The sequence below is a fragment of the Cadophora gregata genome, assembly GCF_030347475.1.
Source record: "Cadophora gregata isolate MNR1 chromosome Unknown scaffold_8, whole genome shotgun sequence".
Classification (NCBI taxonomy): Eukaryota; Fungi; Ascomycota; class Leotiomycetes; order Helotiales; family Ploettnerulaceae; genus Cadophora; species Cadophora gregata.
The window spans coordinates 1,324,213-1,337,353 of record NW_026695931.1 but is presented as its reverse complement, the minus strand read 5'-3'; the positions used below and the strand labels follow the sequence as shown (position 1 = coordinate 1,337,353).

The 13,141-nt window shown below is 49.7% G+C and overlaps 7 protein-coding genes across 7 annotated transcripts; 2 read left to right on the top strand and 5 right to left on the bottom strand.

Moving 5' to 3' along the window:
- Positions 1-372: 372 nt before the first annotated feature.
- Positions 373-1,263, bottom strand: PRF1 (peptide chain release factor 1; the record flags this gene model as incomplete). Its single annotated transcript, XM_058507598.1, has 6 exons — positions 373-486; positions 556-681; positions 732-830; positions 886-997; positions 1,048-1,176; positions 1,244-1,263. The coding sequence occupies 6 exons, from the start codon at positions 1,261-1,263 to the stop codon at positions 373-375; spliced, it is 600 nt and encodes a 199-aa protein (XP_058356768.1).
- A 282-nt stretch (positions 1,264-1,545) lies between these two features.
- On the top strand, positions 1,546-3,426 carry ONS95_013947 (uncharacterized protein; the record flags this gene model as incomplete). Its single annotated transcript, XM_058507597.1, has 1 exon — positions 1,546-3,426. The coding sequence occupies one exon, from the start codon at positions 1,546-1,548 to the stop codon at positions 3,424-3,426; it is 1,881 nt and encodes a 626-aa protein (XP_058356767.1).
- Positions 3,427-3,783: 357 nt separating this feature from the next.
- On the bottom strand, positions 3,784-4,791 carry ONS95_013946 (uncharacterized protein; the record flags this gene model as incomplete). The annotated part of the gene is made up of 1 exon (XM_058507596.1): positions 3,784-4,791. One exon carries the CDS (start codon positions 4,789-4,791, stop codon positions 3,784-3,786), a length of 1,008 nt encoding a protein of 335 aa, XP_058356766.1.
- Positions 4,792-4,939: 148 nt separating this feature from the next.
- On the bottom strand, positions 4,940-5,263 carry ONS95_013945 (uncharacterized protein; the record flags this gene model as incomplete). Its single annotated transcript, XM_058507595.1, has 1 exon — positions 4,940-5,263. The coding sequence occupies one exon, from the start codon at positions 5,261-5,263 to the stop codon at positions 4,940-4,942; it is 324 nt and encodes a 107-aa protein (XP_058356765.1).
- A 615-nt stretch (positions 5,264-5,878) lies between these two features.
- Positions 5,879-8,416, top strand: RAD54 (DNA-dependent ATPase protein rad54; the record flags this gene model as incomplete). Its single annotated transcript, XM_058507594.1, has 1 exon — positions 5,879-8,416. The coding sequence occupies one exon, from the start codon at positions 5,879-5,881 to the stop codon at positions 8,414-8,416; it is 2,538 nt and encodes an 845-aa protein (XP_058356764.1).
- A 977-nt stretch (positions 8,417-9,393) lies between these two features.
- Positions 9,394-9,932, bottom strand: ONS95_013943 (uncharacterized protein; the record flags this gene model as incomplete). The annotated part of the gene is made up of 3 exons (XM_058507593.1): positions 9,394-9,450; positions 9,513-9,601; positions 9,671-9,932. The coding sequence occupies 3 exons, from the start codon at positions 9,930-9,932 to the stop codon at positions 9,394-9,396; spliced, it is 408 nt and encodes a 135-aa protein (XP_058356763.1).
- A 913-nt stretch (positions 9,933-10,845) lies between these two features.
- Positions 10,846-12,713, bottom strand: ONS95_013942 (uncharacterized protein; the record flags this gene model as incomplete). The annotated part of the gene is made up of 2 exons (XM_058507592.1): positions 10,846-12,527; positions 12,575-12,713. 2 exons carry the CDS (start codon positions 12,711-12,713, stop codon positions 10,846-10,848), a joined length of 1,821 nt encoding a protein of 606 aa, XP_058356762.1.
- Between the last annotated feature and the right edge of the window lie 428 nt (positions 12,714-13,141).

Sequence of the window (13,141 nt, the reverse complement as noted above, 5' to 3'; positions counted from 1 at the left end):
TCTCACGAAACTGGCTCTAAGGATCTAACGACTCGTAGACCCTCAGATTTGACAACATCCCGACTCAATAATTGCTAATGGTTTATATATCATCGTCCCGCTCTTGGAAGCTTACGACAGATTGTGCAAGTGCCTGGGACTGGTTCTTCAAGAGTCTTAGTGCCGCTTTTTGTGTTAGAAGGCGAGGCCGGTGTCAAAAATTCGACGCTGAGAGGCGAACGGACAGTGTTCCATGACCATGGATGTCCACATCTGAGACCAGATTCTGCGATCAAGGCAATAAGAAGGTATGTAGCGATCAAGGGGTGCATATGTGAGAGTAGCTGCATTACCATGCATTGAGGATTGTCGTTTATTCATTCTTGTGCAATATCAACCATTTGGTGTGCCTTTATCTCCATCCTCTATTGTCTCTTGCTCGCTCTTCTCCTTCCGCTTCATTGTGACATCCCAGTTATAGACCCGAGCAGTAGCAACTTCCATGGTCTATAGAATGTTAGCCGGATTCTGGTGACATCCTCACACACGTCTCCACGCCACCATAGCCAGACTTACCGTAATCTGCTCTCTCAGGAATTCTTGATCCTCCTCGCAATTTGCTAAGTTCTGCTTTGCGCCTGCAAGCTTTCCCGTGAGTAGCTCCTCCGCCTCATCGATTGGGTATGATAACATAACGTTTGCCTGTTTCCCTGTCAGCGTAGTCTAGCGGGCAACCAGTTCACAGCACATACTCCCAGCCATAAGTAGACCTCCTCTGTAGGCGGAACCTGTGCTTTGGCGTACAATGTGTCATTGAGCTCGAATGTAGCCTCTATCGGTTCTGAACCGGACTGTTTCCAACCACTATTAGCTTCCAGCACTCCATCAACCCAACAGGCCGCACACCTTTCTTGTCTTCAGAAATTGCACCATATCAAGTGTCTTCTGAATATCTGGCATCTTGTCCTTCAGGCCTGCAGCTCGTCGTTGTTGATTCGACTCCATGAACTGATATTTCCTAACACCATATAAGCCCTTGCGTTCCGAGTCTGTCCTAAAGATGCATACGAGATCATCTCCTGGAACTTCTTCAAAGTCTTCTCGACATCTGCGCGTGATGTGACATAGTCCTCGACTTTGTCGACGAAGGGCGCATAAGGAATGCCTCTGGGATTCGTAGGAGCAACTACTTCTTTTCTGCAAATTGAATTAGCTTTCGACCTCTGCTAAGAACCTAGAAGGCTGGTCCCTAGATCGGGCTTACTTTGGCTCTGTGTCTGCCATCGTGAACGTGGTTGATGGTTTCACTGCCCACTGCCAGCAGAGCTAAGATAGTTGGTGCTTCAAAATGGAACATCCCGTCCGGACCTGAAGGTTAATTGGGCCCGGGGCTCGCTTCAGCTGCCCCGCTTTTCCTAATCTTATCAGATTGCTTGATCCCCGATCTGCAGCTTCGTGCATCAAGATACCGTCATCCATCATACTGTCCTACATTGTACCGTCAAGCCCGTATATGCCGGGTTCGTGTAACGAGTGTCTTTTGTGACACAGGCCAGTACGTCGGCCATGGAATCCGAATGGCTTCGTGAGGGCCTCTGCTATGCTTTGAGAGCTTCCATATTCACGACCGATACCGGCGACTCTCAACCTCCAGGTCGGGATCCACGTCTTCGGAAACTGATTGAGAAGGTACTATGGTCGAGGAGATTTGTCTTGACATATCATTTCGTCATTTTGGTCTTCGTAACCGTTCTCTCGGCCTCGCACTGGATATCCAAAGCGCTTAGATGGCATCGTAAGCGCGTAACGAGGGTACATTTTCTGAAGGATGAGGACCAGTATGATGGAGATGCCCGAACAATCGTTCCTTCGTCAAATGAAGATACTAGACTTGTGTACTCCTCGGGCGGCAGTACGATCCAGGGCATTTCTAGTCCTCCTCGAAAGGACATTGATGAAGCTACCCCACTTCTCGCACCTAGCATCAGCTATCACTCTGGAAGGTCATTGGTATCACTCGTCAGAGCCCTTTTGATCTATCAACCTGCGCCAGTTCCAGTTATCGACAAAATTCTACCACCGAATGGCACTTCTGTCGTTATTCTTTCATTTTTGGGCCTAAATTTGTTCTACATATTCTATGGCATAAGCATCAACGCTATTGACTTTGTTGTTCTAGCGGACCGACTCGGTCTTGTATTTTCTGCAAACATACCTCTTCTATATCTACTAGCTGCAAAAAGTCAGCCTCTAAAGTTTCTCACTGGTCGATCTTATGAATCTCTGAATATTTTTCATCGTCGACTTGGGGAGCTGTTATGTTTGGAGGGTTTCTTCCACTCTATTGGATTTCTTCTCGTCTGGTATGTGCTGTTTAGGCCAAGCGGCTTTGGGCTTGTCCGCTTTTTACTTCTGAGGAGGAATCTGATAGGAGTTGGGATGCTCTTTGCGTACGAGTTGCTTTACTTTACCTCGCTTGGGAGCTTCCGGCAGCGTTGGTACGAGCTGTTTCTAGGATTTCATGTTATCTTTCAAGTTCTGGCTTTACTGGGTCTGTACTTCCACCACCACACCGGAAGGCCATATGCTCTTGCCGCTTTGATCATCTTCCTTCTGGACCGAATTCTGCACCGATTCAGCATGAAGAGCGTGATGACAGAAGCTCGAACCAAGATTCTTGAAGATGAAGATACTGTCAGAGTCTCCTCTACCATCGTCCTACGTTCAAGATCCGGGCTTCTTCATGTGTTTGGCAAGTCAATTTATAGTGGCTGGCACGCCACCGATCACATTTTCGTGACCGTTCCGTCACTGTCTCGAATACAAGCTCACCCTTTCACCATCGCTTCTGCCGCACCAAGGTCAGGAGACGAGGTAGCTCAGATGGACCTCATCGTTCGAGCCCAAGACGGCTTCTCTCGAGATCTCCTCAACGCAGCCCGTCTTCACAAGAGTCTCAATATTCGCATCGACGGCCCTTACGGAAGCTCTCACGCTCGCGAGATGCTCGAAGATTCCGACTTGGCCCTTCTGGTAGCAGGCGGAAGCGGCATTGCGGTTTCCTGGCCTGTGGTCAAACATCTCCTCGACATCAACCGATCCTCAGAAATAGAAATCGCAGCAGCTTTCTCACTGCGCAAACAAAAAGTGGTGCTTATCTGGGTGATTCACGAGACTGCACATCTCTCATGGCTGGGAAGAGACGCGCTAGCTGAGGCAGAGCTCCTAGGTGCTGAAGTTATCATCCCGCGTGCGACGGAAGAGATTGGCCGGCCAGACTTGAAGACGATGATTTGTGATTTGGTGGATTTGCATGCGAGAGGGAAGAGGACAAGTGTAGTTGCTAGTGGCCCAGATGGGATGGGGAGATTGGTCAGAAATACGTGTGCGGGTCTTGTGAAGGATGGAAGGCAAGTGGATGTGGCGATTGAGAAGTTTGGGTGGTGATGCCCTTATGCCTTTGTGTACATGGGACCTTGCTGGCTGCCCTTGTGGTCGAATCTTGAAGGTTAGGAATGGCGGGTCTCGGATTGCTTATGAGCTTGCAGCTCGGAGTTCTGGATAATACGAAGACGCATATCCTAGAGACAACCCCTGGAAGATGCCACAAAATATACCTTTGTTATGCTTTGGGGTCTTGAGTCTACCCGAAGATGATCAAAACCAGAGGAAGTTTTCTGATCTCAGACTTCAAAATGCACACCTGTGCACATTCTATTCTATAAACGCCATCACGCTCGTTCCAGGTATCTATCTCTATATTCTAGTGTAGTCTAATCTAAAATGTGCAACATCTGTCTAGCCTCATAATTTCACATCGGCAGCTGAAATCTGCCCCATGACCGCGACATTCCTATCCGGGTCCAGCCTTTTCATGACCCATTCATAAACAGCCCACTGTGCAGCGTTCACGATAAAAGCTCTCAAACTACATACGCCTAGGCCTCTGAAGAATACTCCGACTCCTTCATTTCGGTACGCAGTTCGCGCGATCTCAATAGCTCCAACCTTTCTCGGTACAGCCTGCGATTCTGCTGCCAGCAGAGGAGCCCCTTCAGCGGCCGTCGGAAGTGGTATTGGCTGGTATTGCTGCGTTTGGACTCTCGTCTTGATGACATCCAGAGGGAAAATACTCGCCCACGTCACGACACCGGCAAGTCCACCACACAGCAACACCTTAACAGCTTCCCCAACGCCATCGCCTCTACCACTCGCTCCTTCTCGCTCTCTCATCTTCTTCTCCATCAGCCTCGTAGTGATCTCATAGGACCAGAAATAGAACCCATAGCCCACGCTGTCCCTCAAAGCGGTGACCACGCCCCCGAAGTACAAGCCTCGCACTCCGTCACGTCGAAGAATCTCTCGAGTGATTCCCCAGCTTGAGGCCGTGGAGGCGGAATTGGAGATCTGAGCGCGGCATTTCACCAGTTCGGTGGGTGTAGATACTACCCATGTTGCGAGACCACCTACAGCGCCAGCGATCCAAGTCGACCAGAGAGAAGGAGGGGCAGTGGCTCCTAGAGGGTTTTGAGAGTTGAGCAGTGAGGAGGTTCGGTGGTATGTCACGAACAGGAGAGCGTTTAGAGCGCCGTAGCCGAGGATGGGGGCTGTGGCTCCTCGGATGAGAGTTGAGGCAGAAGTAAACGGTGAAGTATAGGGAACGATTGGTGCGGTGGGGAGTGTGGAAGCTGAAGGTACTGGTTGTGACGGTGCCGCCTGGAGACGGACTTTGATCAAGTCGAGAGGGTTTCCGATGAGGATTCCTGCTGCTCCGCTAATATACCCGGCCCAGAAATCGGCTGACATGGTCATATATATATAAAAGGATATGTTAAGAAGCTGGCCTGGAAATGCGCTGCGTAGCGAGTATCCTTATTGCTCTGTCATGATATCCAAAATAGGTAATGTAAATGGCAAAGACCGACGGATGGCAAGGAAAGCAAGCGAGACCTTTCTCAGATCACAAGCCTTCCTCAACCTTTCGAGCCCAGGGTTTTCTTTGAGCGGAGACAGCAATGACCGGGTCCGAGTAATCTCTAATAGTCTTCTTCGCTAAAGTGATTTGAGTAAGAAGACCCAGGAAGACAGCTGCCCACCCTAGACCGGCTCTCAGAGGTCTCGGCACAGAGGTAATCCTGATTGAAGCCGCGGGGGATTCATAGGCTGGGGTCGTACGCCGTATGTACTGGTGATGGAGAACTTGGGTCGCGAACGTGGTCATGAGAATGGGAGTTTGGTAATTCGCAAAGAAACGGTCCGTCACTGTTGGTGGGAGCGGGGCCATAGTGTATTGTAGTGGGGGATGGGAATTGGCCTTGGACGTGTCTTTTAGCGCGGGGGAGCGGAGAAGCTGTATGGAACCTTCGATAGTACTCGTAGGTGGTGGGTGCGATTTGCGAAAGAATGAATAATGACTGGGACTCTGAAAGTGAAAGAGAGGAGGTATGAGGTAGGATTACCTAGGTACTTATATTTATGAACAGCAGCGAGGGAGATTTCTCGGGGAAATTTCATCCTCCTATTTTTACCTACCTTGGTACTCGTAAATTACCTTAAGTTACCTCCTAAAAAAATATGCAGTACACTATCCCCCATCCCGTCCCGGCTCGATGGATCTGGTGGATCAACCCGAAAAGTTCTCGTGGATCTCTCACGTGACTTCCTGGTGCCTTGGAACGCGCTCTCCCGTCTGAGACGCGTTGGCTTGTTGATGTCGCCACCGACTCGAAGAAGGAGAAGGAGACGCAGCAGCCAAATCAAGCCAGCACAGCACTACACTGTCAACCATTATCATCGACCATCATCCACCGACCACTGGCCCTCATCGCCGACCTGAAGGACATTGGAGGATGTCATTGTCCGGGTAAAGAGAACAGCGACATTGCTGGAACACGCCACTATGATGATTACGCCTCCCGAAGAGACGTCAAGCACGCCGGCCATCTCGAAGAAGCGTCTTGGAACCCATGGAGGAACTCCTCAGAACGTCGACCGGCTGAAGAAGCCATTCGGACTGACCTTGAGCGATGACAAGGAGAACAATTATCCAACACCATCTGCGAAGCCATCTGTCCCACAAGGCTTGCGACTCTACACTCCTCAATCCGTCGACCGACTCATCAAGCCCTTCAGATGTCCTGGATCTGCTACTGTTACTCGAACATCCGAGAAGCCAACGCGGAAACGAAGGAAGGTTGACTATGGCGGAGCCGATGGAGACAAGGAGGACGAGGATAAAGCATGGACGAACGAGGACCGGCTGGCTCTTGCAAACAGAGAATCGAATAAGTTCCCTATATTCCAAGTCAAGGATAAGGAGACTATGTTCAGGAAACGATTTGCCGTTCCATTGATGAACAAGAACATTCCATCATATAACCCGAATCGACCGCCACCCACACTTGGATTGAGACAAGGTGCTGTGTTTATTGCAAAGCCACTTCATGACCCGAGTGGAGAGTTTGCAATTGTTCTTTACGATCCTACTATCGACGAGAAACCCAGGACAATCGAAGAGGCTAGGAAAGCTGAAAGCGGAGAGCCACCAAAAATCGATGCGCCGCTGGTACACAAGTCACTGGCAGAGATTCTGGGGATCAAGAAAGTCGTGGATACCGAGAGACCAAAAGTACCTGTTGTCATCGACCCACGACTGGCGAAGGTTCTTCGGCCCCATCAGATCGAAGGTGTGAAGTTCATGTACAAGTGTGTTACGGGGATGATAGAAGATAATGCAAATGGCTGCATTATGGCAGATGAAATGGGTCTAGGGAAGACGCTGCAATGTATCACGCTGATGTGGACGCTTCTGAAGCAGTCTCCGGATGCCGGAAAATCCACCATCCAGAAGGCTATTATCGCCTGCCCATCAAGTCTGGTGAAGAATTGGGCAAACGAGTTAATAAAGTGGCTTGGTCCGGACGCCATTCAGCCCTTTGCGATTGATGGCAAAGCTTCCAAAGAGGAGTTGCAACAACAGCTGCGGCAGTGGGCTATCGCGACAGGCCGTTCCGTTACTAGGCCGGTCATCATCGTCTCCTATGAAACACTTCGACTAAACGTCGAAGAACTGAAGAACACGAAGATTGGACTAATGCTCTGCGATGAAGGCCATCGATTAAAGAATGGCGACAGTCAAACATTCACAGCACTGAACAGTCTCAATGTATCAAGAAGGGTTATTCTGTCGGGCACTCCGATCCAGAACGATCTTTCCGAGTACTTCTCTCTTATCAGTTTTGCCAATCCTGGTCTGCTTGGAACGCGGATGGAGTTCCGGAAGAAGTATGAACTACCGATTCTCAAGGGTCGTGACGCTGCTGGAAGCGACAAGGACCGAGAGAAAGGAGATGCCACAGTTCGAGAGCTGCTGAGTGTCGTCAACAAGTTCATCATCAGACGTACGAATGATATCCTGTCGAAGTACTTGCCAGTCAAGTATGAGCATGTCGTATTCTGCAATCTGGCTCCATTCCAACTCGACCTATACAACCATTTCATCAGCAGTCCCGACATCAAAGCATTGCTCCGTGGCAAAGGCAGTCAACCTCTAAAGGCTATCGGAATGCTCAAAAAGCTCTGCAATCATCCAGACCTGCTCAGCCTCCCAGATGACTTGACGGGCTGCGAAAAATACTTCCCAGACGACTACGTTCCAAAAGATTCGCGAGGTAGGGACCGAGATATCAAGCCTTGGTATTCCGGCAAGATGCAAGTCTTGGACCGCATGCTTGCTCGTATTCATCAAGACACCAACGATAAAATCGTTCTTATTAGCAATTACACTCAGACACTCGACATGTTTGACAAACTCTGTCGCAATCGCGGTTATGGTAGTCTTCGGCTTGACGGCACAATGAACGTGACGAAGCGGCAGAAGCTTGTTGACAGATTCAACGATCCAGAGGGCAACGAGTTCGTCTTTCTTTTGAGTAGTAAGGCAGGGGGATGTGGTCTCAATCTCATCGGTGCCAATCGACTGGTCCTCTTCGACCCAGATTGGAACCCTGCTGCAGATCAGCAAGCTCTCGCCCGAGTGTGGAGAGATGGCCAGAAGAAGGATTGTTTTGTGTACCGGTTCATCGCCACTGGAACTATAGAAGAGAAGATCTTCCAACGCCAATCTCACAAGCAATCTCTATCTTCGTGCGTTGTTGATTCTGCCGAGGACGTGGAGCGTCATTTCACTCTTGACAGTCTGCGGGAGCTGTTCCAATACCACGGAAAGACGACCAGTGATACGCATGACACGTTTAAATGCAAGCGATGCAAGCCGGACGGAAAGCAGTTTCTCAAAGCCCCTGCGATGATGTACGGCGATACGAGTACGTGGAACCATTTCGTCAACGATGGATTGAAGTCCATCCAAGATCTGCTACTTAGACAAGAATGTGGGGATGAGGCTGTATCGGCTGTTTTCCAGTATATTTCGCATTAGTTGTGATGCTTTGTGTATGTCATTAGTAGCTTCCACCGGAAGTCTTGGGCGTTAGCGGCGAACAGAAAGTGGAAACGGACAGGATCGGCGTTACCATTAGTACAGTGCAGGGTTGTTGGTGTCAAAGGAGGGTGTTCACATATACTATCTCTTAGAATGAATAGTTCCTAGAGCTGTGTTCAAAATGGGTAGTATCTACAGTTCCCAATTTTAATCTCATGCTGCACCGGTTAGTTCCAACACGAGACATCCTGCTTGCGGGGTTAAGACATGATCATGTTTGTGCGACTGTTTTGTTTCGCTTGCGTGGTACAATCCCAAGTAGAGATCTGCATCAAGGTGCTAGATCGTGTAGGTAAATTTGTGTGCAGGAAATGTAACACTGATAGATGCTGTCCTGCTTAATAGAATGGGACCAGCACTGCACTGCCTGCACCCTGCAGTGTACTGGTGAATGTGCAGAGACACTGAGTTCTGAGTTTGGAGGCTGGCTCGGTCAAGTTTTTACCCGTCTGAAATGGCTTGTGGAGTGTAGAGCTTGAAAGGAACATCTGAATGTCGCAAAAGAAGTGGATTATAACAACACTCTAGAACTATTAACGACAGTAGTAGTGAGTGGCAGCTCGAACTTGACACATCCCTGTTATCCCAAATGTTGAATTTCAGACTCAAGGACAGACCTCATCCGAACCATCCAACCAGAACTCTTCATTCAGCTACCCATCAAACCACACAGAACTAAAGCAAGCAGGCAGGTGAGTAGAGTCCACGAAAGCCGAAAATGTCCATCCCGTATTGTCCACAGCCCGGTGTCTGTTGTATGGATTGGTGAGAAGAGTTGAAGCTTGATATTCGTCAGTGAAGCGAAAAAGGAAGTGTTTTGCATGTAAGAAAATCTCGACTTCGGAACAGTAGACCAGGATGTGGAATCGAGGCTGCTGTAGATTCGCGACTTGCGGGCATGCGAAAGAGGCAGTTTAGACGGTGACACCAGGGCAGACGACGATTTGGTTGTTGGAGAGGAGTTGGATAAGCTGCCGGCACTGATCAGTTTCCTTTCTCTTTGACTGTTTCTATACGATAAGAAGTTGCTTACGCCAGCACTGTTGGTGTTTCCGCTTGAAGGAGCCAAGCAGCAGATGTTGGGAGTAGCGCAAGCTTCAATTTGAGCGATGATAGCAACGCCTTTCTTGACCATTAGCGAGTCTGTAATAACTTCGAACACAACTGAACGCCATGTGTTTGAGGACATACACTGAGCAGCAACAGATACGGTTGGGACGATCAAGGGCAGAATGGCTGGGATGACACCCAGGAGACCTCCAAGAACTGGAGCAAGGTTGGCACCAAGGTTGGAAGAGGGCTTGAGCTCTGGCTTCTGAGCGCAACAGGCGAGGGTTCCTTGGCCCTGGGCGCAGGAGGTTGAGTCGGTTCTCTTCTCATACTTCTCGACAGCCGGAGCGGCCAGAGCAGCGGCGGCGAAGGAGAGGACAGTGTAGATCTTAGTAAGTTGCATTTTGAACGATTATGCGGTGGGTAAGAGGTATCTAAGTTGAAATGAAAGTGTGTACTGGCTGGATTTGGGTGGGCTAGCTGGATGGTTTCCCGTTGGAACTGACTGTGTTGAGCTGTGGAGGAGAATTGAAGGGGGTCTCGACTGTATTTATATACAACACAGATCCACCCAAAGAGCTAGACCTCAAGGATAGTAATGAACACTATAAGGTAACAAATAGGAACGATGTGACACCGTCAAGCTCTCATACATAGACTCACAGCCGCCTGACCCCTAGCGTTCAAGAATTAAAATATTACATGACACAAGAGCACCCAATAAACGCCTCCTAATTTGCTTTCGGCGACGACGCGGAGACAACAAGTTCCGAAGTCAAGAACTGTATCACATACTCTCGCTTGAGATAGAGCCTTTTGACTCACATACGAACAGAGATCGAAGATTCAACAGGAAAGGTACCGATCTTGGAATTGATACAAGCCGCCACCGGAGCCGAAGGCGTAGCTGAAAACAAGGCCTCGAGGACGAGAAAACCAGGTTTTGCAGATTTCTTCCTTTCGACGAAAGACATCTGGGGGGCGTTGGCTCATCTCACGCTGTGTGACATGACAGAGCCCCTTTCTGGGAACTCAGACAGATGGAGCGTCTCTATGCGGGAAACCGCCGTGTTTGCTAGGGACATCCAGCATGATGAACCCTCGTCACAGGTTCTGAATGTCTAGGTCATAGGGTTGCTGGCTGAGAACGAATAGTGAGAGTACTTGGCTCGGTACCCGGATTCTTAAACAAAAATCTCGGCTAAACAGGCCAGGCGTCTTTGCCTATTCGGCGATGTTCGAGCCTAGACTCGGCTCAGTATTACTAAAATAGAGAACAGCATCGGGTGTTCAACTTGTCCATTACTATCCTCGTCCTACCAATGTTCGGATTCCCATACACTCCACCAAATCCCCATATTCGAGGCAACCACTAGATCTAGCATCTTGAACCCTTCATCGTGAATTATGAGCTTGCCAAGTTTTGCTCGCTTGCCCCGATTTCCACCTCCGGCTTTCTCCTGGCCGATACTAAGGTCGAGCCGAACTTCTTCGTCTTCTCCTTCTTCGCTCCTTAGGTAGGCACTATAAGGAAAGGGCTGGTGTCCCATAGGAGGTGGTGCCACTGCTTCCTCATTTGAACCCCTTGGAGTTTGTGAATAAGATCTTGGAGGTAATGGAGGCGGTCGGTCATCGTCACTAGGGTAGAGAGCTGCATATGAAGTTGGTGGTGGACGCGGTGGAAGTGGAGGAGCTGTCTTGTGGCCAGATGATAACTTATTCCGGATATGACTAAGTTTTGGCATGCTAAATTGTTTGGAATCGAGCCCTTTGTGCGGGGGGGAAGTTACAGATGCCGCTTGTGTAAACACAGCTGAAGACGGTAAGTTAAACCGTAGCTCACTCACAACCACTGCTGGCTGAGCTGAAGAAGTCGCGTTTGGATCGTTGCTTGCCGATACTGGTGCTGGCAAGGTGTGTTTACAGCGCAGCGAGCGGCCCCCAGATCCGGTTGAGAACTTGCACCGACCTCCCCATGGGCTCGAAAAAATATACCCCTTAGTCTGAGAATCTTCGTCACCGGGAAGGACATATGGTGCACCAGAGCTGCTCTCACTAGAACTTCTGCCACGTACGGTCATATGCTTGTCCGAGATGTCAGAGAGCGCCCTTTTACTCTGTATTGAAGATCGATTCCAAAAGCTATTTCCCTCCATGCGGACCTGCCGATCAAATCCCGAATTGGACCGTGGCTGAAGGTGTAACTCGTCCGCATCAGTACTTGATTCACCACTCATGTTGTGAGAGGTTGTGGCATTGCCAGTGTGACAATTCGGTTGTGGATGTCGGAAATAGTTGTATCCCGGGGTGGTAATGTGAACCGACAGGTCGAAATAGGGCTTCCTAGAACGCGGCGCAGTCTTTAATCGCCGACTTTGTGCTTCTTCGGACGCTGGCGTGCCAGTCACGCTGCCGATGTTCCACTGCGCCCCAGAAGAAGGATCTCGACGAATTAATGTGATGGAGAATGCTTCTTTATCAGCCTCAACATTCTCCGCAAGTAACTCAGCCGTCCTGGTAAGATCGATGCTCTTCTTGGATGGAGACGGGGTTCGTGAAGCGGCACTAGTAGGTGCATTTTCAACACCAGAAAACTGCTTTCTCTCAAATCCGTACTCTGTTTGATCCCGAGGTCCAAGCGGTCGTCTTAATATTGACTCATTCTGGTGTGCCTGAGGCGGTGGCCTTCTCGTTGGACTCTCAGATCCAACAGGCTTCCGTCTTGGAAGACTTGTGGTGGGCTCTTTGGGCCGAGAGCGTTGAGACGCGGCGGTCAGTTGACGGCTGATCTCAATTGAGGATCTTGCGGACTCTGGGAGAGGCTTGCGAGGAAGAGATTTATTCACAAATGACGTCGTTTCCCCGGCTACAGGATTTGCATCGTCTTCCAGGAATTTGGCATCCTCTGGTGTTTGGAGATGCAGATAGTAGAGAGAGGATGCAACATCTTCAGCCGTAACGTTCTTCAGCTGTGGCTTGAGAGTTGTGAGAATAATATCTATCCGATTTCAGTACCGTGCGGACACACGTACAAACGTGACCTACCTCGACTTCCCGGTACACGTGCAATGTACAACGTTAGAGGCTCTCTCTTGGCCTCGGTGGGGTTGCGTGGATATTTCGGGGGGTTTCCTGCTAGCTGCGTGATGTCGGAAAGAGAGCTTGCTTCGACCTGAGGTGCCATACTTCCTGGCGACGGTGACAGTGACTCAAAAGGGGTCGCAGTGAAATGACTCCAGATACGACTGTAAAGGACTGAGCGGCATCCAGGACGGACGAAACAGCAGTGATTGAGTGTTATAGGGAAGCTGGTTCGAAGAACCGCGTGTTGAGAGCAGAGTGACGAAGATGAAGCTGACGATGTTTGGGTACGACGTATGGTTACGTGAACAAAGCGAGGTTTGGACTGGCCTGTGAGCTTTAAAGTGCCGGTGGCAGATATCAACGTGGCGTGCAATGCAGCCTTGCCTCTGTGGTCTCCATCGCAGAGCAACTCTATTTTTGCCAGGTCATGGATGGATAGATAGACAGTTGCAGGCCTTTGCGTACGACAAAGGAGGCTGAGTTTCGGCCGGTCTTTGGTGTCTTGAGCTGATCTCCAGGATGCGAGGC